Source organism: Hippopotamus amphibius, chromosome X (genome assembly GCF_030028045.1).
Source record: "Hippopotamus amphibius kiboko isolate mHipAmp2 chromosome X, mHipAmp2.hap2, whole genome shotgun sequence".
Classification (NCBI taxonomy): Eukaryota; Metazoa; Chordata; class Mammalia; order Artiodactyla; family Hippopotamidae; genus Hippopotamus; species Hippopotamus amphibius.
The window spans coordinates 31522111-31545542 of record NC_080203.1 but is presented as its reverse complement, the minus strand read 5'-3'; the positions used below and the strand labels follow the sequence as shown (position 1 = coordinate 31545542).

At 45.8% G+C, this 23432-nt stretch overlaps 1 protein-coding gene across 1 annotated transcript; it reads right to left on the bottom strand.

Annotated features, from left to right (window-relative positions):
- Window positions 1–13975: 13975 nt before the first annotated feature.
- Window positions 13976–20323, bottom strand: LOC130841399 (rhox homeobox family member 1-like). The gene is made up of 3 exons (XM_057717579.1): window positions 19932–20323; window positions 17132–17177; window positions 13976–14092 (listed from the first exon to the last, which is right to left on the bottom strand). Exons 1-3 carry the CDS (start codon window positions 20321–20323, stop codon window positions 13976–13978), a joined length of 555 nt encoding a protein of 184 aa, XP_057573562.1.
- Window positions 20324–23432: the final 3109 nt, after the last annotated feature.

Genomic DNA, 23432 nt, shown 5'->3' with positions numbered 1-23432 from the left:
TTTGCACTGGGAGCATCTAAGCTGTGAAACTGGTTTGCGATGAACCCTTGTGAGAGGAAATTCCCATGTAATCATGGCACCTTATCTCAGCAGTCACTTCGTACTAGGACCTTCGTGTCCTGCTACAGACACTGCCTTAAAGAAGCCTTGCATTGCTCCAAGCCAAGGTTGTACTGAGAACTTAATGCTTTAAAAAAAAATGGGCCTGAGGACTTCCCTGATGGTCTAGTGGTTAAGACTCCACGATTTCACTGCAGGGAGCATGGGTTCAACCCCTGGTCCAGGAACTAAGATCCCTCATGCTGTGTGGTGCTGCCAAAAAAAAAAAGAAAGTGGGCCTGGCCTCCCTCACCACTCCCGAATTTTGGTTTTGTTTTCTACTCTGGCACTTTCAACATGAAGAAGGCAGCATGAACAAATTACTGCTTCTTATTCTGAGTGATTAGTCTTAATCATTGCTCAGGGGACCATTGCTTCTTTCTTTAAGCAGCACTAAGCCAAAAGATCCGCTTTCAGAGTTGAATTAGCAGGAATCGAGGTTCTCTCAAGGATGACAAAAGTGATGAAATACATTTGAAGGTGTGATTGCTTTTGTGGAAGGTACAAGTATGCCTCACGTAGCCTTGATGGGGTCTCCTATTGTGGTTCCTTCGAAGCAGCCGCACCGGTGTCCCAGACTGGCTCCTATTCCCCAGTGCCCTCCCCAAAGAGGAAGGACAGTGAACCGAATTTGGAGCATACTGGATGAGTGCTCGGCTGCCAAGTTTCCGTGAATCCCTGTGAATAGCCTCTTAGGAAGTTTCCCTTAGAGTCCAGTATTGGGCCTGAACGTTCAAATTAACATGGGTGGGATTCCGCCCTGCCTGGAAACACACTGTTCTCTCACCAGGGACTCATCCAGTCCCATCTTGCATATGTATGTGATCCCAAAGGGTGAGAGTGGGGAAGGGGTGATGGAAGGCAGAAGTAAAAAAAAGGTCAGTATAAACATACCTTGGGTACTTGGAAAACTTCTGTGATGTGCACAGGCCTACGGACAGTGACTGAGGATGTCACCTCACAAAAGGCCTCCTTGCCATTCTGTCTGAAGGACATTCCCTTAGATATCCCCACCCATTCACTATTAACCCCATTTGACGCACAAAAACAAACATGCTAAGAATTCACCTCTTTATGGAAAAATACAAAAATGTGCCCTACTTACATAAAGGGACACTGACTTTTTTCATATTCAACTCATTTAACAGGCATTTGGTGACGTGCTCTTGGTCCTATGTTATGCACAGTAAGAATCTGTCAGAAAAATACTTTGGAAAAACTGACATGGAGACCACAGCTCAGTAATAGGGGACTACAAAATGGTCCCTGATATCAGGGGCTGATCCCAGGCCAAATGGGGCCAGACCAGAGGGAGGCAAGGGCAGAGGAGGCATGGGTGGCATAGGCCACCCGGGTGACGGTGGCTCCAGAAGAACCCATCTCCAATCGGGCTCCAGAACAAGGGTAGAATTATAGGGCCCATCCGAGATTACGCCCACAGGGTGGCCCAGGGTGACGGGGGGCGTATTTCTGAACATTAATTCCCTCTGACGTCTCCTCCACTTGACCCTCCTATTCTTAAACCAAACCTTCAATTAGAGGGGAAAAAAGGGATTGCTTTAGTATATTGAGCAATTACTGTCACAGTAACACCCTCTCCGCCCCCCCCCCCCCCCCCGCCGCCCCACTCCATACACACAACATACAGCTCTTTATGCCATGGCTCTTGTAAACTCCACTAGGAAAAGCTGTTTCCCTATTGGTAAAATATCTTAGGAAAGTTACCACTGCAGCCCCTTGTCTTCAGTTCACCCTTAGTGTGCACTGCCCACGTCTTCAGTTCACCCTTAGTGTGCACTGCCCACGTGCCAAGCTTTCAACTAAGTAGACTTCTTGTTTTGTCTCTCTCCTCCCACCTTTAATACTTATTAATGGCTTTTCTAGCTCTCAGGTGCTGGTCTAGCTGATAAATTGCACTCAGTCCCTGCTGTTAATACTATGCCTGGTACAGGATGAAGACATGTCCGTATATTGACAGCAGATCCTCAGTTACCCAGCTGCCTCTGCCCCCTACTCTCTAGGGATAGTGTCACCCTGGGTGTGGAGGAAGCTGAGCATAGTAAAAGCTCCTTCAGTCTGAAGAAAATATTCAATAGGAGCAGGTTGGATTTTTAAACAGGTTTCCCTCAAGGATATCCAAAGGGTCATTCATCCTCTGAAACCTCTTGAGAGTTAAAAAGACAAGGCAGGCCTGGTTATAGAGGGCCCAGGGGGTTGTGCCTTGTCTTACTGGGACATAAGAGTTGCTGCCGCCCAGGACACTGCCTTGATATCTCAGCCTGTAGAGTTGAGGAAAATTGAGCTAAACTGGGTCCAAGTTCACTAAAACTCACCACCACCAGAGCTGCAGCCCGTTTCCATCACTGCACTCACATATGCACCGTGAAGCAAAACTAATAAACTCATCTGGGATTTTGTTTCTGACAAATACTCTCTCAATACATCTTATGGCTTTCTACGGTCTCAAATGGTAATCTCCTGACCTACAAATCAGTCATCACTGCCTGAGCAAACAAAAAAGTATTTCAAATGAACACAGGTAAGAATCTGTCCCGAACTGAAAGCCTCCCCGCTACCGCCAAACAAATTCCACAAAACCCACCTCTTTAAAACACTACCATCAAAAAAATACCTTTAGATGTCAGAAATTTCTCAAGAGGATATTCACTTATAAAGTTTAATTTGTGCCACATTTGCCAGGTGCATGTTTTGACTGTACACAATTCTTTTCTAACCTGTTCACCGTTCTTAGCTCAGCACAAAACTGTTCTCATTTGTACGCAAACGTTTAGACAAACTTCTAGTTTGCAAACCTTCCTCCTACACTCCACCATGTTGCTATTTTAGCAATATTTTCAGGCAGACACATCAAAGAATTCCATAAAATTAAGATGTAGGGCTGTCACTTTCTACACTGCTTTACTGCAGACTAAAAACAACAGCAGGAAAACCAGGCACTTGTACTTTTAAGCTATCTCCCCACACCAGTCTCAGCCTAACTAAACAGACACTCATACAGTGTGTGAATTATTCCCTTCCTCCAGTGCCTAGATATTTACAAATTCACTCATTTAGCTAAGAACTTACGGTTTTCAATATTTTAAATAATTTAATACAGTTGAACCCTCTCATAACCTAGGCCCTTGGTGCATTAATGTGCACACTTCCCAGATCAGACTGAGCCCCAATGTGATTCCACACAGAAGTGCTTCCTAAAGGATACCAGGGTTAGAAGGAACTGAACTGTACTATATTTAATTTTGCACAGGAAACAGGAGAAGCAGTAGTTCCCTTTTATTTTTTTTTTTCCTTTAGGAAATCATGTTACTTCTGATAATGGGCAATTTCCATAAACTGGGGTTTACTTGTTCCATTTTCCACTTGCCAAACCCCCAGAGTTCAAAATTCGCTTCCAAAACACAGAAAAGGCATCAAAAACAACAACTTGAGAAACGTCTAAAACAAAACTGTCCAAGTCCTGAAGCAGGTTTTATCTTGGCTGCCCCGCCGAGTTGTTGTTTTCAGGTTTACTGAGCGGCACTCCGGTTTCTTTGGTTACTTCAATGCCTATTACGAGCTTCTTCCTGGGGGGTGAAAATCGCAAATATTCAGTATTCGGAGTTGTGAACGAAATTAGAGATACAATTGACATTTTACGCTTGTTTTAAAATGTATATTCTCCCCAAATGCCCGGGCACATATTTCTGTAATACCCAGTTCTAAGCTTTCTTTAGGGAGAATTTTCCTTTGTGCGCAAAGTTTATGGGAGCGCTGAAAAACTCAGTATTCAAGATTAAGAATGTTTCATGGAGTAAACATCAAGACTAAATGCACAAAAAATTCCACGACGGCCACATTATCAAAAATTTTAAATAAAGGCAAGATTCAGCCCTGCACCTGCACAACGGTGCCTCACTCTCCTCAACCTGATCTAAACCCCGATCCAATGGAACGTTATTCATAGAAACGAGCGCGGCCAAAGCTTCCAGATTTAATTCACTTATACACCGCATCGCCCCCACCTGGGAGCTCAAGGGCTGGCGGCCTCCACTGGCCTCGAGCCCCCCAGGTAGCTCTGGCTCTGGAGGGGGGGGAAGAGCCAAAGGCGTCCGGAGAGGAGCCCTAGCACCCCAGAAAATGGGCGCCTCCAGAGCAGGCCGCTTACCGCTCGAACACGTCGGGGTACTGGGTGCGTCGGAAGACTCTCTCCATCTCGGTCAGCTGCAGCCCGGGGAACGGGCTGCGGTGGAGGTGCGGCGGCCTGTCCTGCGGATCCTCGGTGGCCGCGTGGATCGGCTGCTGTTGCTGCTGCGGGAACTCCTCGCCGTCGTCGTCGTCGCCGCTGCCGCCGCCGCCGCCCTTCTGGCCCTCGTCGTCCATGGGGTCGGGAGCTTCCGCGCCAATAAGCCCTTGTTCCCCTGCTGCGGCTGCTGCGGCTGCTCCCTGCTCAGGTTCGGACCCTGGATCCTCCTCGACGGCTTTTCCGGTTACGATGTCCCAGATCTCGGGAGGCTTCGTATCTGGAAAGGAAGAAGACAGAGGTCAGGGCCTTGGAGCCCAGGGTGCGCGGGGCGGCGGGAGGCGCAAGCCCGCGGCCTGAGGGCAGCGACGGAGGCCGCGCAGCAGCGGCGTCCCGTCCACGCTCCTCTCCCAGGGAAACGACGTTTCCTAGAGTTCGCCAGAGCACCCGGCCCGGTCCGGGCACTGACCATGCGGTTCTTCCTGTAACTCATCGACTCCCAGGCTGAGGTAACCGGCGTCTTCGTGGTAGCGCCCGGGCGGAGGCTCCATGTCGCGAGCGCTGTGGATGGAGCTGTGCGCCTCCTCCGACTCTGTGCTGCGGCCTGAGGCGATCCCCGGGTCGGGTCCTCTTTCTGGCGCCTGGTACGGGTGATAGCTGGTCTGCCGCAGGTTCAACGCCCACGCGCTCGCCGTTAGGCGCCAGCTACTGGATTTCCGCGAGTCCCTCAGCAGCAGCGCGTGCGGTGGGCGGGGCCCGCAGGGACGCGCACGTGGACAGGGCGTGGCCATAGAGTCGTCGGGTGGCTGCAGGGAGGGTCCTGGCAGGGGGCGTGTGGGTGCGGGGCGCTAGAGCTCCGACCTGTGGCTTAGCTGAATACTTCCCGCCGGGCCGGGGGGTGGGGGGGGGGGCGGGGGCGGTCAGTCCTGAGGAAGGGGCTTTGCTAGATTGTGCGAGCCGACGTGGGGCGGGGGAACGAGACCTCACGCGTCCCGGGGGCCCGGGAGGAAAGTTAGGAGAACGTCTCCCTGCCTGGCCCTCGGTGGGCGCAGGCTCCTTGCCCTTAGTTCCCTCGGAGCGGGAGAGGCAGAGATGGGGCTGGAGAAAGCGCGGGGCCCCAGCAGCCCTAGCCCACTGAGGCGACGGTCGTCCCCCTCGTCGCTTGGGCACTGAGCACAATTCTCCCCTCCGGGAAGTCTGTAACTAATGGATGGGACTCTGATTCTGTTCCATTCGCCCCTGAAGTCCACGAATCGGGCTAGCGACTTAGATGAAATGATTAGGTGGACGACTACTTGCTGGGTTTTTGCGATAAAGCGCTAACAGCAGAGCCCGCCACGCTCCCTGGGGAGAGGGGGGGACACTGGGGAGCGGGAGTTTGCGGCTGTATTTGCAGAGCACTCAGTGTGCTCAGATCCCGGCTACAAGAAACTCAGCCCCTCCCTTGCGAATGCAACAAGTACTCCAGACTTGTAGCAAGGAACGTGCGTCAGAGTGCACATGTAGAACCCTGTCCAGTGTGTTGTGCATCCAAGAATGCTTACACTGCGCGTGGCCCTTACTGTGGCCCTGGACGCGACTGTGGAGTATACAACATCTCCTATGCTATGCTCAGCTACCGCGCCTTGGGCTGCAGGTCCTCTACGAAAGTGCACGCGTTTCTTGTGCTGGGCGGCACTGTGTGGACTTGGGTTAAATTCCGCTTTTTCTTCTTCGCCTCTGCTAGCCCCCTCCTTGGCCTCCTCCCCTTCTCCTTCTCGCCCTCCTCCTCTCCCCCCTCCTCCCTGTCCTTTTGTCTGGGACCATCTTCCCGAGCTCTTGTTCCCCGCCCTACTCACCTCACCTACAGTGATCAGTTTTGGCTTGGGATCAGTTATAACAGGAGAAACCCACAATAGTTATGATCCTGGTGTGCATTAGCCTAGCTAGAAAATCCGTTACACTTTGGGTCGTGTGATATCTTTCTGTAATGAGCAAGTAGTGCTCTAAATAGATTCACCTAGGGAAAGTTTATATAAAGAGAACTACTCATAAGTAGACTAAGTAGGTGAAGGCAGGAAGCGGGAAAACTTTTTTTTTTTTGTCGAGCCCAACTTCATATTTCTCATAGAATTAATGTTAGGAATATAGATAATTTGTGGTACCTAGGTAACTACCTATCTGGAGATAACTGGAGATAGCTAGAAACCTACTTTTTTTTTTAAAGCTCTTTATTGGAATAGTATTGCTTTACACTCTGGTACCAGTTTTTAAGGTACACCAAAGTCAATCAGCTGTATTTATACACATATCCCCATGTCGCCTCCCTCATGTGACTCCCCCCCACCCTCCCTGTCCCATATTTATGGAATCAAAAAAAAATGGTAATCTTGAACCCAGTGCCAAGAAAATAATAATGATGCAGATGCAGAGAATGGACTGGAGGACACGAGTTTGGGGGGGCGGGGGGGTGCGAAGGGGAATCTGGGACCAAGTGAGAGAGTAGCATAGACATGTATATACTACCAACTGTAAAATAGGTAGCCAGTGGGAAGTTGCTGTGTAACAAAGGGAGATCAACTTGAATACCACCTTTTAAATCACTTGTGTCCCCTTGTTCAAGATATTTTGTATTCCTATTGCCATAATTAAGGTTTCCAAGCTGATGGCTGCTTTCCTTAAGAAGTTATTTTAGCAGGCACGTGCAGCAGGCTGTTGTTCATGAGTTGTGCTGCCAGGTGGCACGCTTGGCTTTGCAGAAATTGGAGAAAATGAGGCCTGTTGTCATGGAATCACACAGCTTTTGTGAGCCTGGTACAAGTCGCATCACTCTCTCAATGCTCTGATGTTTGCTGTGCAGGAGTGAACACCAGGCTACTGCATGCCTTAACGGTGAAGGGTGGGGGTCTTAGTGCTGAGGCAGAGTGAGAAACCTTAAGTCAGCAGCCCTTTGAAGGAAAGAGTTCTGTGCACGATGGAGGTGCTAAGTGCTGAAAAGCTGACCCTGTGTGTGCATTGCCCACAGCTGGACAAATCTGGGCCCAGGGAAGGGCAAGGTCACTCAGAGTCGGGCCTTCTCTGAGACAGACGCCACATGCTCTCTCTTGCAGGCCACCCCACTGCTCTGGACTTGCGTTCCCTCATCTCTACTATGAAGGGAATGGGCTGGATGCCCACAGAAGTCCGTCTCTTGTGATGCAGAGAGACTACTATGGTTTCTTCCTTCAACCTGGGTGTCCCCCAGAAGACAAAAAGGTACTTTTCTTGGAAGAGCAGCATGAAATGATGAGACTGGTTTCTGTGTCGTTTGCCGGCCTTTTACTACAGGGCTGGTGAACATTTGTCTCACTTGTCAAAGATTATCTTGTGTGAGTTCCACAAAGGAAGAAGGAGTATGTGTCTGCTAAAATGAGCTGGCTGAGGCAAGGATTCGCTTTCCTTAAGACATCCTACTGCATTGCTTTAATGGGAGGGAGTGTATCGAAAGTCTCATATGAATCCCCAAACAAAAGTAATGCCATGCAGCATTCTTAGGCTGAGGGGTATGTAATGAGAGTTATTTTGTCATAGCAACTGACTCCTGAGGGGTCCACTCAAGGCTTTTTTGTTTGTTTTGTTTTGTATTTTGTTTTTCATTTTTGTTTGTTTTGTTTTGTTTTTTGCCATGCCATGCAGCATGTGGGATCTTGGTTCTCCTACCAGGGATCAAACCCATGCCCTCTACAGTGGAAATGCGGAGTCCTAAGCACCACTGGACCGTCAGGGAAGTCCCCACTCAAAGATTTTGAGAACCCCAATCCGTGTTGTGTAAATATATATTTTTAAGTCAACAGGACCAAGCCAAAACTTACCAATCAGGAAATCCAGTGAAGTGTTCTATTTTAGCTTCATTTTTTCCTCATTATTTCACTTCCCAAGTCTGATGTTTCCAAGAGGAGCCACGTCAGCACCAGATGACTGCTTGGTAGATCAGTATGTGTGTTCAGAGTGTGCCCTGTGGTGAGCACAGCACCCGATAATCAGAATTCAGGCAAATGTGACAACTCAAAACAAACTTCATTGCTGTGTTGTGTATACACTTATAGGAACTCTTCTCTTAATTTAAAAAGTCACTTTTCACATCTATTTGGAGGCACCACATTCTTGTATTGCCTGATAAAGAACTGTTTCTGGGTCCTTCCTTTCCCCCGGCCTTTGTTTCTAAGTTCTTGTAGTTAAGATAGGAGCTCGGAAATTTGATTGTTAGGCACTTCCTAGTTAGATCTCGAAGGTTCTCATTATATTATATTCATTTGAATCAAGATCCAGGTTACATAAATCTAGTTTTTTAAAAAAGTTTTCCCCTCTTTTGGTATTAAGCTGCATGAGCTGCTTGTATATTTTGGAGGTTAATCCTTTGTCCGTTGTTTCATAGGCAACTATTTTTTCCCATTCTGAGGGTTGCCTTTTAGTCTTGTTTATGGTTTCTTTCGCTGTGCAAAAGCTTTTAAGTTTCATGAGGTCCCATTTGTTTATTCTGGATTTTATTTCCATGATTCTAGGAGGTGGGTCAAAAAGGATGTTGCTTTGATGTATGTCATAGAGTGTTCTGCCTATGTTTTCCTCGAGGAGTTTTATAGTGTCTGGCCTTACATGTAGGTCTTTAATCCATTTGGCATACAGATGGCCAACAAACACATGAAAAGATGCTCAACATCACTAATCATCAGAGAAATGCAAGTCAAAGCCACAATGAGGTATCACCTCACGCCGATCAGAATGGCCATCATCACAAAATCTGGAAACAACAAATGTTGGAGAGGGTGTGGAGAAAAGGGAACTCTCCTGCACTGTTGGTGGGAATGTAAGTTGGTACAGCCACTATGGAAAACAGTTTGGAGGTTCCTTAAAAAACTACAAATAGAACTACTATATGATCCAGTAATCCCACTCCTGGGCATATACCCAAAGAAAACCATAATCCCAAAAGAAACATGTACCATAATGTTTATTGCAGCACTATTTACAATAGCCAGGACATGGAAGCAACCTAAATACCCATCAACAAACGAATGGATACAGAAGATGTGGCATATATATACAATGGAATATTACTCAGCTATAAAAAGGGATGAGATGGAGCTATATGTGATGAGGTGGATAGACCTACAGTCTGTCATACAGAGTGAAGTAAGTCAGAAAGAGAAAGACAAATATTGTATGCTAACTCACATATACGGAATCTAAAAATGGTACTGATGAACTCAGTGACAAGAACAAGGACGCAGGTTCAGAGAATGGACTGGAGAACTCGAGGTTTGGGAGGGGGTGGGGGGTGAAGGGGAAGCTGAGGCGAAGCGAGAGGGTAGCACAGACATATATATACTACCAACTTTAAAGTAGATAGCCAGTGGGAAGTTGTATAAGAAAGGGAGTTCAACTCGAGGATGGAAGATGCCTTAGAGGACTGGGATGGGGAGGGTGGGGGGGACTCGAGGGAGGGTGGGGGGGAGTCAAGGGAGGGAGGGAATACGGGGATATGTGTATAAAAACAGATGATTGAACTTGGTGTACCCCCCCAAAAATAATAAATAAAATTAATAAAAAAAAAGTTTTCCCCTCAAACAGTTCATACTGTGGATGAAAAATATCGCCTGCCATATCAGTAAACAAAGGATGTTGTGGCCATCAAGCCATCAACCACTGCAGCTACCCTGACTGTGTACCCCGAGGGGATTCAAGGTGGAGAAAAGCAGGATACTGGCCGATCAAAGGAATGATTTCAATGAGTCCAGATTCTTGCATCTTCTCACACATAGAAAAGTGCACTATTTATTAACTTGAGATGTCTGGTTTTCTTTAATTAACAGTAATCTTTTGAAGTTCTGACTACCTGGTTTTTCTATATAGCCTGGCTCCTCCCTTACCTCTTGGGAGCAGTCCCTCAGAGCTCTCTGAGAGGCTGTCTTCTGGGCCCAAGTACTCAGTTTTGTCCGGCAAATAAAACATAATTCTCAACTTTTAGGTTGTGCATTTTTTCGGTCGACAATACCTTCTTCCTACTTAATTTGATCACCAACCTTACTATTTTGAAAGTTCACTAGCATGTGTTCTTCATTGTGAAAACCTTTAGAAAGCAAAACTACATCCAGAACTAGTAGACTATTGTAATAGGCTGAATCTACTGCACTCCTTACGAGATTGTGCTTGTAACTTTTTAGCCAAAACTAACACCTACAAAGACAAACTACCTCAGGTCTCTATATTTGTTGGTAGCCAGTTTCTAAAGATTGTTTTTAATAAATCAAAGTTATTTAATTATGTCAGAATAATTAATTTCTGATATATGTCTTTGGGATATTTGAAATGTACATTGAGAGAAATGCTCTTTGGGGCACTAATTAATTTGGGGGATTGATTTTAGAAGACCTATCTCTTTGCAAAACTAGACTGAGGGTAAATTATCATCTACAACAATGTTTTGCTTATTTCTTATGCCTCATGCCACCACTCTGCCTCCATACATCTGGCATCTGAAAGAAGTAGAAACATGTTTTTAAAAAGTGTACATGATGAAGACACCAGCCATTTATAGGAAAGATATTCACTTTTTTTTGTTTGTTTCTCCCAGGCAGCCTGAGCATGAAAAAAGAATGTTGTCAGTGTGTGTCAGACTGGATGTGAGGGTTAACTGGATTTGTGCTGAGTATTCTCTGGCTTTCAGTCTCAGGTTGGAAAGGCCGAATGTGGTCCTTTCTGCTGTGGCCAGAGCGGAGAAGGGGTCAGGACTGGGTCTGATGGTGTCCTGGAGCTTATTTGTACAGGCCCTGTAGTTCTGAGAGTCCTTAAAGCACTGAAACCTAATGTTTAAAAAAGGATAGTGGTCAAAAGCTTTTAAGTTTCGTTAGGTCCCATTTGTTTATTCTTGATTTTATTTCCATTATTCTAGGAGGTGGGTAAAAAGGATTTTGCTTTGATGTATGTCATAGAGTGTTCTGCCTATGTTTTCCTCTAGGAGTTTTATAGTGTCTGGCCTTACATTTAGAAACCATAAATAAGACAAGAAGGCAACCCTCAGAATGGGAAAAAATACTTGCCAACAAAGCAACAGACAAAGGATTAATCTCCAAAATGTACAAGCAGCTCATGCAGCTTAATTCGAAAAAAGCAAATAACCCAATCCACAAATGGGCAGAAGACCTAAATAGACATTTCTCCAAAGAAGACATACAGATGGCCAACAAGCACATGAAAAGATGCTCAACATCACTCATCATCAGAGCAATGCAAGTCAAAGCCACAATGAGGTATCACCTCACACCAGTCAGAATGGCCATCATCAAAATATCTAGAAACAACAAATGTTGGAGAGGGTGTGGAGAAAAGGGAACTCTCCTGCACTGTTGGTGGGAATGTAAGTTGGTACAGCCACTATGGAAAACAGTTTGGAGGTTCCTTAAAAAACTACAAAGAGAACTACCATATGATCCAGGAATCCCACTCCTGGGCATATACCCAGAGAAAACCATAATCCAAAAAGAAACATGTACCGTAATGTTTATTGCAGCACTATTTACAATAGCCAGGACATGGAAGCAACCTAAATGCCCATCAACAAATGAATGGATAAAGAAGATGTGGCACATATCTACAATGGAATATTACTCAGCTATAAAAAGGAATGAAATGGAGCTATATGTAATGAGGTGGATAGACCTAGAGTCTGTCATACAGAGTGAAGTAAGCCAGAAAGAGAAAAACAAATATTGTGTGCTAACTCATATATACGGAATCTAAAAAAAAAAAGAAAAAAAAAGGTACTGATGAACCCAGTGACAGAACAAGAATAAGGATGCAGATGCAGAGAATGGACTGGAGCACACGAGGTTGGGGAGGGCGGGGGGTGAAGGGGAAGCTGGGACGAAGTGAGAGAGTAGCATAGACATATATATGCTACCAACTATAAAATAGCCAGTGGGAAGTTGCTGTATAACAAAGGGAGATCAACTCGATGATGGGTGATGCCTTAGAGGGCTAGGATGGGGAGGGTGGGGGGGGAGTCAAGGGAGGGAGGGAATACGGGGATATGTGTATAAATACAGCTAATTGACTTTGGTGTACCTCAAAAACTGGTACAAGAGTGTAAAGCAATTATATTCCAATAAAAAAATAGGATAGTGGTCAACACTAGGAAATGAGAACTTTTGGTTTCAAAATCATCTGGTGAGAATGACAGTGGGCATACACAGGAACATACTCGAATTTCTCCCACTCCCAAGGCGTGGCGTCTCTGGGTAGCAGTTACATTCTTCTCTCTGTGGACACCTGACATTACAACCACTTGGGTGACATTTGACACCCAGAACTGAGAAGGGTGGGAAGAAGGAATAAAATTTAGTGGACACTGTGGCAAAGGGTGTATGCTTTCCTTAGAAAACAGGGCCTCCTTCCCACTGGGGACATAGGAGTGCTGTGAAACTGGTCTTTGATTAACTCCCCTGAGAAGAAATTCTGATGTAACCACGGCACCTTATCTGTAGTCACTGCAGTCTTTAATCACTTTTAATATCAAACTCCATTTAAGGAGCCTCACATTGCTAAAGTTTACTCAACAAGAAAGGTTCCACTAAGAACGTTAATGCTTTTTAAAAAGCGGGCCTGGCTTTTCACTCTCCTAAACTTATTTTTTTTCCTACCCTGGTAGTTTCACACAAAAAAGAGAACATGAATAAAGCGAAGGGATGACTGCTTCCTTGCAATGAGTGAATATTCTGGAGCACTGCTCGGGAGAACATCTCCTTATTCTTGCTTTGAACACCATTAAACCAAAAGGTTCCCTTTTAGTGTTTAACAGCAGAAATTGGGGTTCTCTCAAGGATGCTGAAGGTGACAAAATCATTTGAAAGTGTGATAGTTAGCTTCTGAGCTGGGTTAGGAGCGATGAATATGTTTTCCTGGGCTGGAGGGGGAAGGGGAGAAAAGGGAGAAGTGCCTCTTTCCAGCCTTGATGAAGCCTCTTCTCCTGTTTCTTTTCAAGCAGCAGAACTGGTGTGCCAGAATGGCTCCCATTCCCCAATCTCCTCCCCAAAGAGTAAAGGACAGTGAAAAGAATTTGGAGCACACTTGATGAGTGCTCAGCTGCCACCTTCCCATGAATCTTTGTGAGCAGCCTCTTAAGGAAGATTCCCTGAGAGTCGTGTTCAGCCTGAACTTGTCAGCATGAACGGAGCTCGTCCCTGCCTGGAAACACGCTGTTCTCATACTAGGGACTCACCCCTTCCAATCATGCATATGCATGCAGTCGCAAAAGGGAGGGTGGGGGTAAGGATGGGGTGATGGGGGAGAGATGGAGGAGAATATATGGGTCAGTGCAAACTCACCAATGGGCACTTGAGAAGCTTCTGTGATGTACAGGATCTACTGATAGTGATTCAGGGATGTCGCCTCATGAAAGGAGGCCTCCTTGTCATTCTGTTTAATTGGCATTTCCTTAACAATTTTCGTACATACCGCACTTGCCCCATTTGACACAAAGACAAATATATTGAGAATTTCTCTCTTTATTGATAATACAAGTAAAGAGGAGGTATGGGTGGTTGTGGGCAGCATAGGCAGCCCAGGTGCCAGTGGCACCAAAAGAACCCATCTCCAAAATGGCTCCTGAACGGGGATGGCATTTTAGGTCCCATTGAACATCATGACGACAAATTGGCCCAGGCCAGCAGCTGGTTCATCTTGAAGCATTGATGCTCTCTCATTTCTCCGATACTTGGCTCTCCTATTCTTAAACCAAGTCTACAATCAGAGGGGAAAAAGTTTGGTTTAATATATTGAACAGTTAACGTCATAATACAAAAAACATAGCATGCACCTTTATATGCCATTGAGATTTTAAACTGCATCAGGAGAAGCTATTTCCTTCTTGCTAAAATACCTCAGGAAAGTCACCACCACACCCCCTCCCTTCAGCTCACTCTGAGTGAGCCCCGGCTGTGTGCCAAGTTCTGGTATAGGCTTATTATTTTGTCTCTCTCCTTGCAATTTTAATTTTAATTTTTAAAAGATTTTTGGCCACACCACACGGCATGTGGCATCTTAGCTCCTGGACCAGGGATCGAACCTGCGCCCCTGCAGTGGAAGCACGGAGTTTCAACCACTGGAGCACCAGGGAAGTCCTGCTCCTTGCAATTTTAATAGTCCAATCTTTTTTTGAGGTATTGGATGCAGGTTTAGCTTATGAATTGTTGTACTAGGTCCTTGCTGTTGATATAATGCCTGGTAACAGGATAAAGAATGGTCTGTACCCTGACAGCTGACCATCAGCCGTCCAGCTGCCTCCTGCCCCCTCCTCACTAGGGATAGGGTCACCTTGTTGGGGGGGGGGCAGATTTGGGCATGGTAAATAGTGGGCCCTATTTAAAGTCATATTGAGGGGAACAGCTCCTTATTTGAAAAGCCTATCTTCAATGTGAAGTAAATAATTAATAAGAAGGAACACGTTCGATTTTATTTTTTATTTTTTTGGTGCTAGGTCTCATTTGCGGCACATGGGATCTTTGTTGTGGCATGCAGACTCCTAGTTGCGGCATGTGGGATCTAGTTCCCAGACCAGGGATGGAACTCGGGACCCCGCATTGGGAGTGCAGAGTCTTACCCACTGGGCCACTAGGGAAGTCCCAGAACATGTTGGATTTTTAGATAGAAGTTTTCCTTCAAGAATGTCTAAGGGGTCATTCATCCTTTGAAAAGTCTTGAGAGGTAAAAAGGTGGTCTGGCATGGGGGCCAAGGGGGATTGTGACTTATCTTACTGGAACATGAGAGTTGCGGAAACCCTGGACACTGCCTTGATATTTTAGCCTGTAGTGTTAAGGAAAGTTGAGATCAACTTACTCAAGTTAACAAAGACTCTCAAAAATCTTAGGCCACCCAAGAGTTTAGGGAAAATAGGCATACCACTGTCACCACTGTCAATTCTGCATGCTCCGACCTGCTCCACCCTACAAACCTTCCTAGGCTCAGGACCAGGTCAGCTCACTCTGCTTTGGCTACAGTTCCAGGATCCTGGACCGGAGCCGCTGTTGTGCAGCATGGCAGGTTATCCTAGGTGCTGCTGTTCAACCAGGAGGTCCCAATCCCATCCCTTAGTCTTAAGGCAAGAAGGTGGAACAGGCATTTTAAGAAGATAGGCGACAACAATGAGGACAAGGGTCATAAAATGGCTCCTCTCTAAATATCTGCCCACTATTTTTGCAAACAAACAAATGAAACTGTCAGTTAGACTTCACTATCTTCTCAATATCCTAGTTAACAAGGGTTAACACTGTATTTAAATCGTTTTGAAAGTTTTCAAACTGTAAATTTTAAGTGACACAAAGGGCCTTCTCTCCCTGCCGGTGTAATAGGGCTCATTTTGGGGGGATCTAAATGTTCCACCAGTGGTCAGATATCTAAAAACACAGCCAAAGCCCAAAGCTGGCTGTGGTGTGGGCTCACATTAGATCTGTATTCCCAATACTGGTTTCACAAAACAGCTCTATTTGCAAATGAGAGGTGGAAAACCACGTATGAAGTTTCTAGTGAAAATTCATGCTGTAGGGTTTGGAAATGGATGAGGATACTCAGTTCTCCCAGTTTGTTTCCTGAGGCTTGTATTCTCTTCAGAATACCATTGAGAGAGGACCCTGTAAACCCAGGGGGCGGGGGATGGGGTGGGGTGGGGGGTGGGGAGCAAGGCTCATCACTGCCTGAGGGAAGGAGAAGTATTTGAAATTAATACAGCTAGGAATCTGCGCTGACAGGAGGCTTACCCATCCCTCACCAAACAAATTTCACAAAACTCACCTCTTCAAAAGAGCACCACCAAAAATGAGGGAAAAAAGGCCTTAGATGTTAGAAATTCCTCAAGAGACTATTTCACTTATACATTTAGTAGATACATAATGTTGAATTTGTGTAGTATCTGTAAGGCCTATTTTGACCATATGTAATTCTCCTCTAATCTTTTCATACTTAGGTCAATTAGTATTAATTCAATATTATTCTTTTTGCTGATTTATTCTTTAGATAAATTTCCAAAGCTTGCAAATTTCCCCCCATTCTCACCATAATGTGACTTTTCTAGCAATGTTTTCAGGTTGATACATCAAAGCATTCTAGAAAATTAAAATTTAGGGCCATCACTCTACACTGCCATACCAAACACTTAACAACAAAAGAAGGAGGACCAGGCAATTGGACTTTTAAGCTATCTTCTCCTATCAGTCTCAGCTTAACTAAACATACATTAATTACCCACATAGTGTGTTCTGTGGATAAATGACTCCCTCACCCCAGTATTTATAAATTCACTCATTTAGCTAAGAGTTTATGCCTCCCTTTAAATAATTTAGTACAATTGAACCCTCTTACAACCTGCTCCTCTGTGCATTAATTTGAATACTTCCAAAGTCAGGCTGAGCCCCAGCATGACTCCACACAGAAGTGCTCCCTAGAAGACACCAGTGTTAGAAGGAGCTGAACTTTATTGAATATACACATATGTATAGATATACATATCTATATCTATATGTTTGTAAAAACATATATATATATTTAATTTTGTACACAGATTAGGAAAAGCAGTTCGTTTTTTCTTTTCCTTTAGGAAATCCTATTCTCCCTGGTAACAGGAAATATGTATAAGCTGGAGTTTACTACCCATAAAGACTACTAAAGTCAAAACTTATTTGCCAACATAAAAAAGACAACATGAGAATGTCCAGGACAAGGTGTCCAAGTCCTCAAGCAGGTTTTAGAATGGCTACCCTGCCAAGTTTTTTTTCAGGCTTACTGACCTGCACTCTGGTTTCAGTCACATCCATGCGTCTCGCAAGCTCGCTTCTGAGGGGAAAAAAAACACAAATGTTTAGTATTTGGAGTTGTAGATAAAATGAAATGTACAGATATACATTTTATGGTTATTTAAAAATTTGTATTCTCCCCTCAAGACCCTTCTAAATAGACTTTTCTGTGATTACCAGCTCCAGGTTTCCTTTATAGATGGTTTCTCCTCCAAATTTAAGGTGGCATCAATAACTCAGTAGTCAAGATAAATAATTTAATGTACTATTTTAAAAGAATAAAAATTAATGCAAAAAATATATGATGAACAAATTACCAACATTTTAAATAAAAGAAGGATCTAGCACTGCAGCTGCCTGACAGTACCTTATTTGCCTTACCCTGATTCCAATAAAATTTTATTTATTAAGACAGGTCACCACCACAGGCAATAAAAGAAAAAATGGATAAATTGGACTACATAAAAATTAAAAACGTCTCTGCATTAAAGAACACAACAGAATGAAAAGGCAACTCATGGAATGGGAGAAAATATTTGCAAGTCATATATCTGATAAGGAATTAATATCTATAATGTATTACAAACTCCTACAATTCAACAATAAATAAACACCCAGATTAAAAAATGGGCAAAGGACTTGAATAGACATTTCTCCAAAGATGATATACACATGTCCACTGAGCACATGAGAAGATGTGCCACATCACTAATTAACCATTAAGGAAATGCAAATCAAAACCACCTGATACCACCTCATCCCATTAAGATGGCTGCTATCCAAAAACCAGAAAATAAGGGTTGACAAGAAAGTGAAGAAATTGGAACCTTTGTGCAATGTTGGTGGGAATGTAAAGTGGTGCAGCTGCTGAGGAAAACAGAAGAGCAGTTGATAAAAAAATAAAAACCAAAGAATTATAATATGATCCAGCAATTCCACTTCTGAGTATATAGCCAGAAGAATTGAAAACAGGGTCTTGGAAAAGTATTTGTACACCCATGTCATAGCAGTGCTATTCACAATAGCCAAAACGTGGAAGCAACTGAGGTGCACATTAATAAATGAATGGATAAACAAAATATGGTTCACACAAGCAAGGGAATATTATTTAGCCTTAAAAAGGAAGGAAATTCTGACATATGCTACCACATGGAGGCATGTTGAAGACTGTGTGCTAAGTGAAGCAAGCCAGTCACAAAAAGATAAACACTGCCTGATTCCATTTGTATGGGATACTTAGGAGTAGCCAAAATCATGGAGACAGAAAGAACAGTGGTTACCAGGGACTGGGGGGAGGAGAGAATGGGCTGTTACTGTATAATGGGTATAGAGTTTCATTTCTGCAAGATGAAAAGGATTCTGGAGATGGGTGATGGTGATAGCTGCATAATAAGAATGTACTTAACATCACTGAAGTGTATACTTAAAAATGGTTAAGATAGTAAATTTTATGTTATGTGTATTTTACCACAATAAAAATTGAGAAAAAATATATTAGTCTTATAAAGTATAAAATGGGCAAAGGATTTGAATAAGCACATTAAAGAATGCTCAACATTACTAATCAATAGGGAAATACAAATCAAAATCACTTCACATGCATTAAGAAGGCTAATATCAAAAAACAGGAAAAAAAAAAAACAAGCAGTGGCAAGAATGTGGAGAAATTAGAATCCTTGTACACTCCTAGTGGGAATACAAAATGGTGCAGTCACTATGGAAAAGAGTAGAACAATAGCTCAAAAAAACTAAAATCAGAATTATCATATGATCCAACAATTCCACTTCTGGGTATACACTCCAAATAATTGAAAACAGTGACTCTGTTATCTGCACACCCATGCTCATTGCAGCATTATTCACAATAGCCAAAAGGTAGAAGCAACCCAAGTTGTCCTTAATAAAGGAACAGGTAAACTGTATTTACATATAATGGAATATCATTGAGCCGTAAAAAGGAAATTCTGACATGCGCTACAACATGGATGACTACTGAGGACATTACACTAAGTGAAATAAGCCAGTTACAAAAAGACAAACACTGTACACTCCATATATATGAGGCACCGAGTAGTCAAATTCATAAAAAGAGAAAGTAGAAAGGTGGTTCCCAGGGGCTTGGTGGGGCGGGGGAGGGGAGGGCAGGGTGGTGGTGGCAGGGGGGAGGGGTGGCGTGGCAGGGGGTGGGGGGGTGGCGTGGCGGGGGGTGGGGGGTGGCGTGGCGGGGGGTGGCGTGGCGGGGGGTGGCGTGGCGGGTGGCGTGGCGGGGGGTGGGGTGGCGGGGGGTGGGGGGTGGCGTGGCGGGGGGTGGCGTGGCGGGGGGTGGGGTGGGGGTGGCGTGGTGGGGGGTGGGGTGGGGTGGGGGGTGGCGTGGCCGGGGAGCGGGGAGCGGGGGATGAGACGGTTGTGACTCCTCTTCCACGTACAGACTTTTAGTTTTGCAAGATGAAAAAATTCTGGTGCTTGCTTGCCCGGCAATATTAATATCCTTAACACTACTGAACTAGACTCTTAAAAATGTTAAAATAGTAAATCTTACGTTTACTTGCATTTTACCGCAATTAAAGAAAAAAGCAAACGACCACTGACCACAGTTTCCAGACTTGATTCACGTAATTACTGTACGAAAATATTCCCCTAAATGCACAGAAGGCATTCTCCTCCCCCCATCCACGGGCACAGGTGGCTTTAATGGCTCCAGAGGGGAAGGAGGAGGCCCGGCAGAGGCACAAAGGTGCCTGGAAATGAGCCCGACCCCCCGGGGACCTGGGTGCCCCCGGAGCCCACCACATACCTGGTGAGCGCGTCCGGGTACTGAGTGTCCTGGAAGAGGTCCTCCAGCGCCTGCAGCTGCACCGGCGTGAACTTTTTGCGCTTGGTGCGACGGCGCGGCGGGTTGCCGGGCTGCTGGGCCTGGGTGGCAGCCGCCGCGTGGCCCGGCTCCTCAGGTGGCTCCTGCCCGGGCTCCTGGCCACCATCGCCACCTTCGTGGTTTCCATAGCCTTCTTGGTTGATGTTGCCCACATGGTTCACGCGGTCCATGAAGCGCAGACCGCTTTCTTCCATGTAGCGTTCTCTGGCTCCTGGAACTGGACCCTGCACAGATGCAGGTCTCAGACCCATGTGACACAACCCCAGGCAGTAGTAGCACGGATCATAGTGGCGGCCCCTGGGTAGAGGCTCCATGGCTGGTGCACCGTGGAAGCCCTGTGCCTGCTCGAGCTCTGCTAGTTGCAAACAAAGGCTAAGACTCGTGCTCTTTCTGGTGCCTGGTACGGGTTATAACGGTCCAGGGTGGGTTCACCTAGACTCCGCCTCGGACGATTCCTATTGGCTTTTTTTTTTTTTTACCACCAGTCTCCAGGGGTGGGACTTGCTTAGGTGTAGAAGTGGCTGGGGCGTGGCCCCAAAATGGGGGCACTCTAGAAAAGCGGGGTGCTGGTGGGGGCATGGGCATCTGCCGAATGGGGGTTTCTGGTTTACAGTTCAACTCACGACTTCCCACTTGAGCCAGAGGGTCTGCCCTGAGGAAGGGGCTGTATTGGGTTATGCAAGCTGATTGTGGGGGAAGGGGAGCGGGAGGAGGGGGGTATGAGACTCACAGTAACCACAGGAGCCCTCGTGGAAAAGTTTGGAAACTGTTGCAGAGTCCAACCTTTCATATTTGGCACCCTGCGCATGCCACGGGCTAGTAATTAAGCTGAAATGATTAACTAGGGTGCTGCTTGCTCTGAGTTTCTGCAGAGCCCACCATGCACCCGGGGGTGCTGGGAGCGGGATCTTGGGGCTGGATTTGCAAAGGATTTTGGGTCAGATAAGCTCTGCAAGAAACTCGCTGCACCCCTTGACAAAGTTCAAGCACTCCAGATTTTTAGTAATGAATCCACATCAGAGTGCAAGTGTGGACCACCACCCAGGGCTTAGTGCATTCAAGAATGCTTGCATTGCATGGGCTCGGGTTAGCACAGTGGAGCATGCATCCTCTACTGTGCTCTATCCCAGCGTCTCTGGTTGCAGGTCTTCTGCACAAGTTCAAGTGGTCCTGTGCTGAGCTCCTGCTGTGAACCCAGGTGAATTTTCCCCTTTTCCCCTCCCCCTCCCTTTGTCTAAAAATAGCATCCTGATCTCTTGCTTAGGAAAAAACTAAAGTATATTTATTGTCAAATAAAAGAGATGGAGGCCAGATTGAGGACTCTATGGTTCTCCCTTCAAGATGTATTTTGTAAATGTTCTGGGAGGTGTTAATGTCCCAGTTATTGAAAATAGCTTCTCATAATGGGCCCTATACTTGGTATCATACATGATTTATTTTTACCGTTGCAATCACCATTGTCTTCAGCATTATTTTGTGAAAAAAATTAAACCATTTTCATGGGATCCTGGGGCTTAGGCACCTCACCTACTGTGCCTAATGGATAAGTGCCCCCACCTCATGTTTCTGAAGGCTGGCTAAGAAATCAGCTAAAAGAAGGTGATTGACCAATTTACTTTATTTTTTAAATAAATTTATTTATTTTGGGCTGCATTGGGTCTTCGATGCTGTGCAACGGTTGCAACAAGCTGGGGCTACTCTTCAATGCGTGCTCGGGCTTCTCAGTGCGGTGGCTTCTCTCATTACAGAGCACGGGCTCCAGGTGCACGGGCTTCAGTAGTTGTGGTGCATGGGCTTAGCTGCCCCGCAGCATGCATGCAGTCTTCCCGGACCAGGGCTCAAACCAGCGTCCCCTGCAATGGCAGGTGGATTCGAAACCACTGAGCTACCAGGGAAGTCCCGACCAATTTACTTTAAAAAAGATGTCCAATAGACAAATCCAAGGCTGTGAGGTGAACGAGTGTCTGCGTTTGGAGTCCACAAAAACAAAATCCATGTTGAACAAAGTGCAGTCCGTATACAATGACATTTTGGATAACCTGTGTGTGTCTGTCCATTGTGTGTGAGCCCCCAGCCCTGTTTTCCTGTGAATATATTTTGAATGGCATCCACTCTGCTCACATTACCCAGGCGTTTGGAGCAGATGCAGCCTTCTCAAGGTAATTTATTTTACGCATTTACTGTTTACTGAGCAAATGTCTGACTGTGCGCTCAGGTGTAGTCAGCAGCGCTGTCAACAGCAGTCCCTACCTTTGCCAGAGTTACTGTGCTCCAAGTAGAGGTTTTTCTCTACCCATCACTGCAATTTGCACATTGCTCCGTGGACCCTCGGAGGCCTTTGTTCTGTTCCCTGTAAACGGAAATGTGCTCTGAGCCTGTCTGCCTCCCTTGGCTGCTCCTGGCCCTCAGCATCAGCCCTGGAGGTGTCCACAACCTCTCGGGACAGAAGGCCAAGGTGGACCCTCAGACAGAAGCTGGACTGGATCGTCAGTGTCAAGCTCGGATTGGCTGTGGCCCAGACGTTGGTCCTGCCCAGAACTGCCAGAAGGGTTTGGCGGCCACCACAGTGCTACAGGGCTTGTCTCCCTCTGCTGAGGTCCAGCGTGCAGCCGGTATGTGGCGAGAGTGGGCAGGAGTGTGCCAGCAGCCCTCAGATGCCTTTCCTGCCACCTTTTTTTGATTTGCTTGTTTGTTTTAGTCCCAAACAAATCACTGAAGTGTCTCAAAGGAGATCAAGTTTTACCAAAATGAACCCTGCTTTAGTTAACTGGTCAGAGGGATGGATTCTGGTCTTCTCAGGATTCCTGCTCCAGTCAGAGTGGGGAACTGGTCCACGCGTTTACTGATGGGTTCACTTCAGCGTCCTACCTGAAAGGTACGAGAAGAAGGAAACAGCGGGTGGAGCTGGGCTTGAGTCCAGTGTCACAGTCTGGCCCCTGCTACACAAGGCTGCCCTGCATGACAGAAGTAGGGAGCTGAAGGACTCGTGAGGGGGCTGGGGATATTTGCGGGGGCGGGGGGGGGGTCTCGTGTTCCAGGTGAATGAGAAGAAAGGGGTTGTTTGAGGGCTGGTGCTACAGTCAAAAGATTTGCAAATGCTAACACATTCCCATGTGAGGCCCGTCACCCTTTGTCAGTTATTGTGAATATGTGTATTTTAAGCAATAAGATTCAGCTGGTCAGACTTTTCTGGGCTGTCTCGATGACGCATTTCCTGTGCTGTGATTGTTCTGAAGACAGAGTGGCTCTAACCACTGGGAGAAACCCAAATAAAATCGATCCCCCCACCACCCCGCAAAAAAGATATCCAAGGATGGCAATTCTACAGCCTCTCTGACTTTAACCAAGATATTCCCTCTTCAGACTGGCTCTTGCCGGATTATGCAGGCGTCCTCATCTCTTGGCTAGGTTTCCTGTGATGAA

Coding starts and splice junctions, on each gene's coding strand:
- LOC130841399 (XM_057717579.1), bottom strand. CDS start 20,323: ATGGAGCCTCTACCCAGGGGCCGCCACTATGATCCGTGCTACTACTGC. Junction 17,178..19,931: donor TACCCGGACGCGCTCACCAG/GTATGTGGTGGG, acceptor TTTTCCCCTCAG/AAGCGAGCTTGCGAGACGCA. Junction 14,093..17,131: donor TGACTGAAACCAGAGTGCAG/GTCAGTAAGCCT, acceptor CTCTGATTGTAG/ACTTGGTTTAAGAATAGGAG.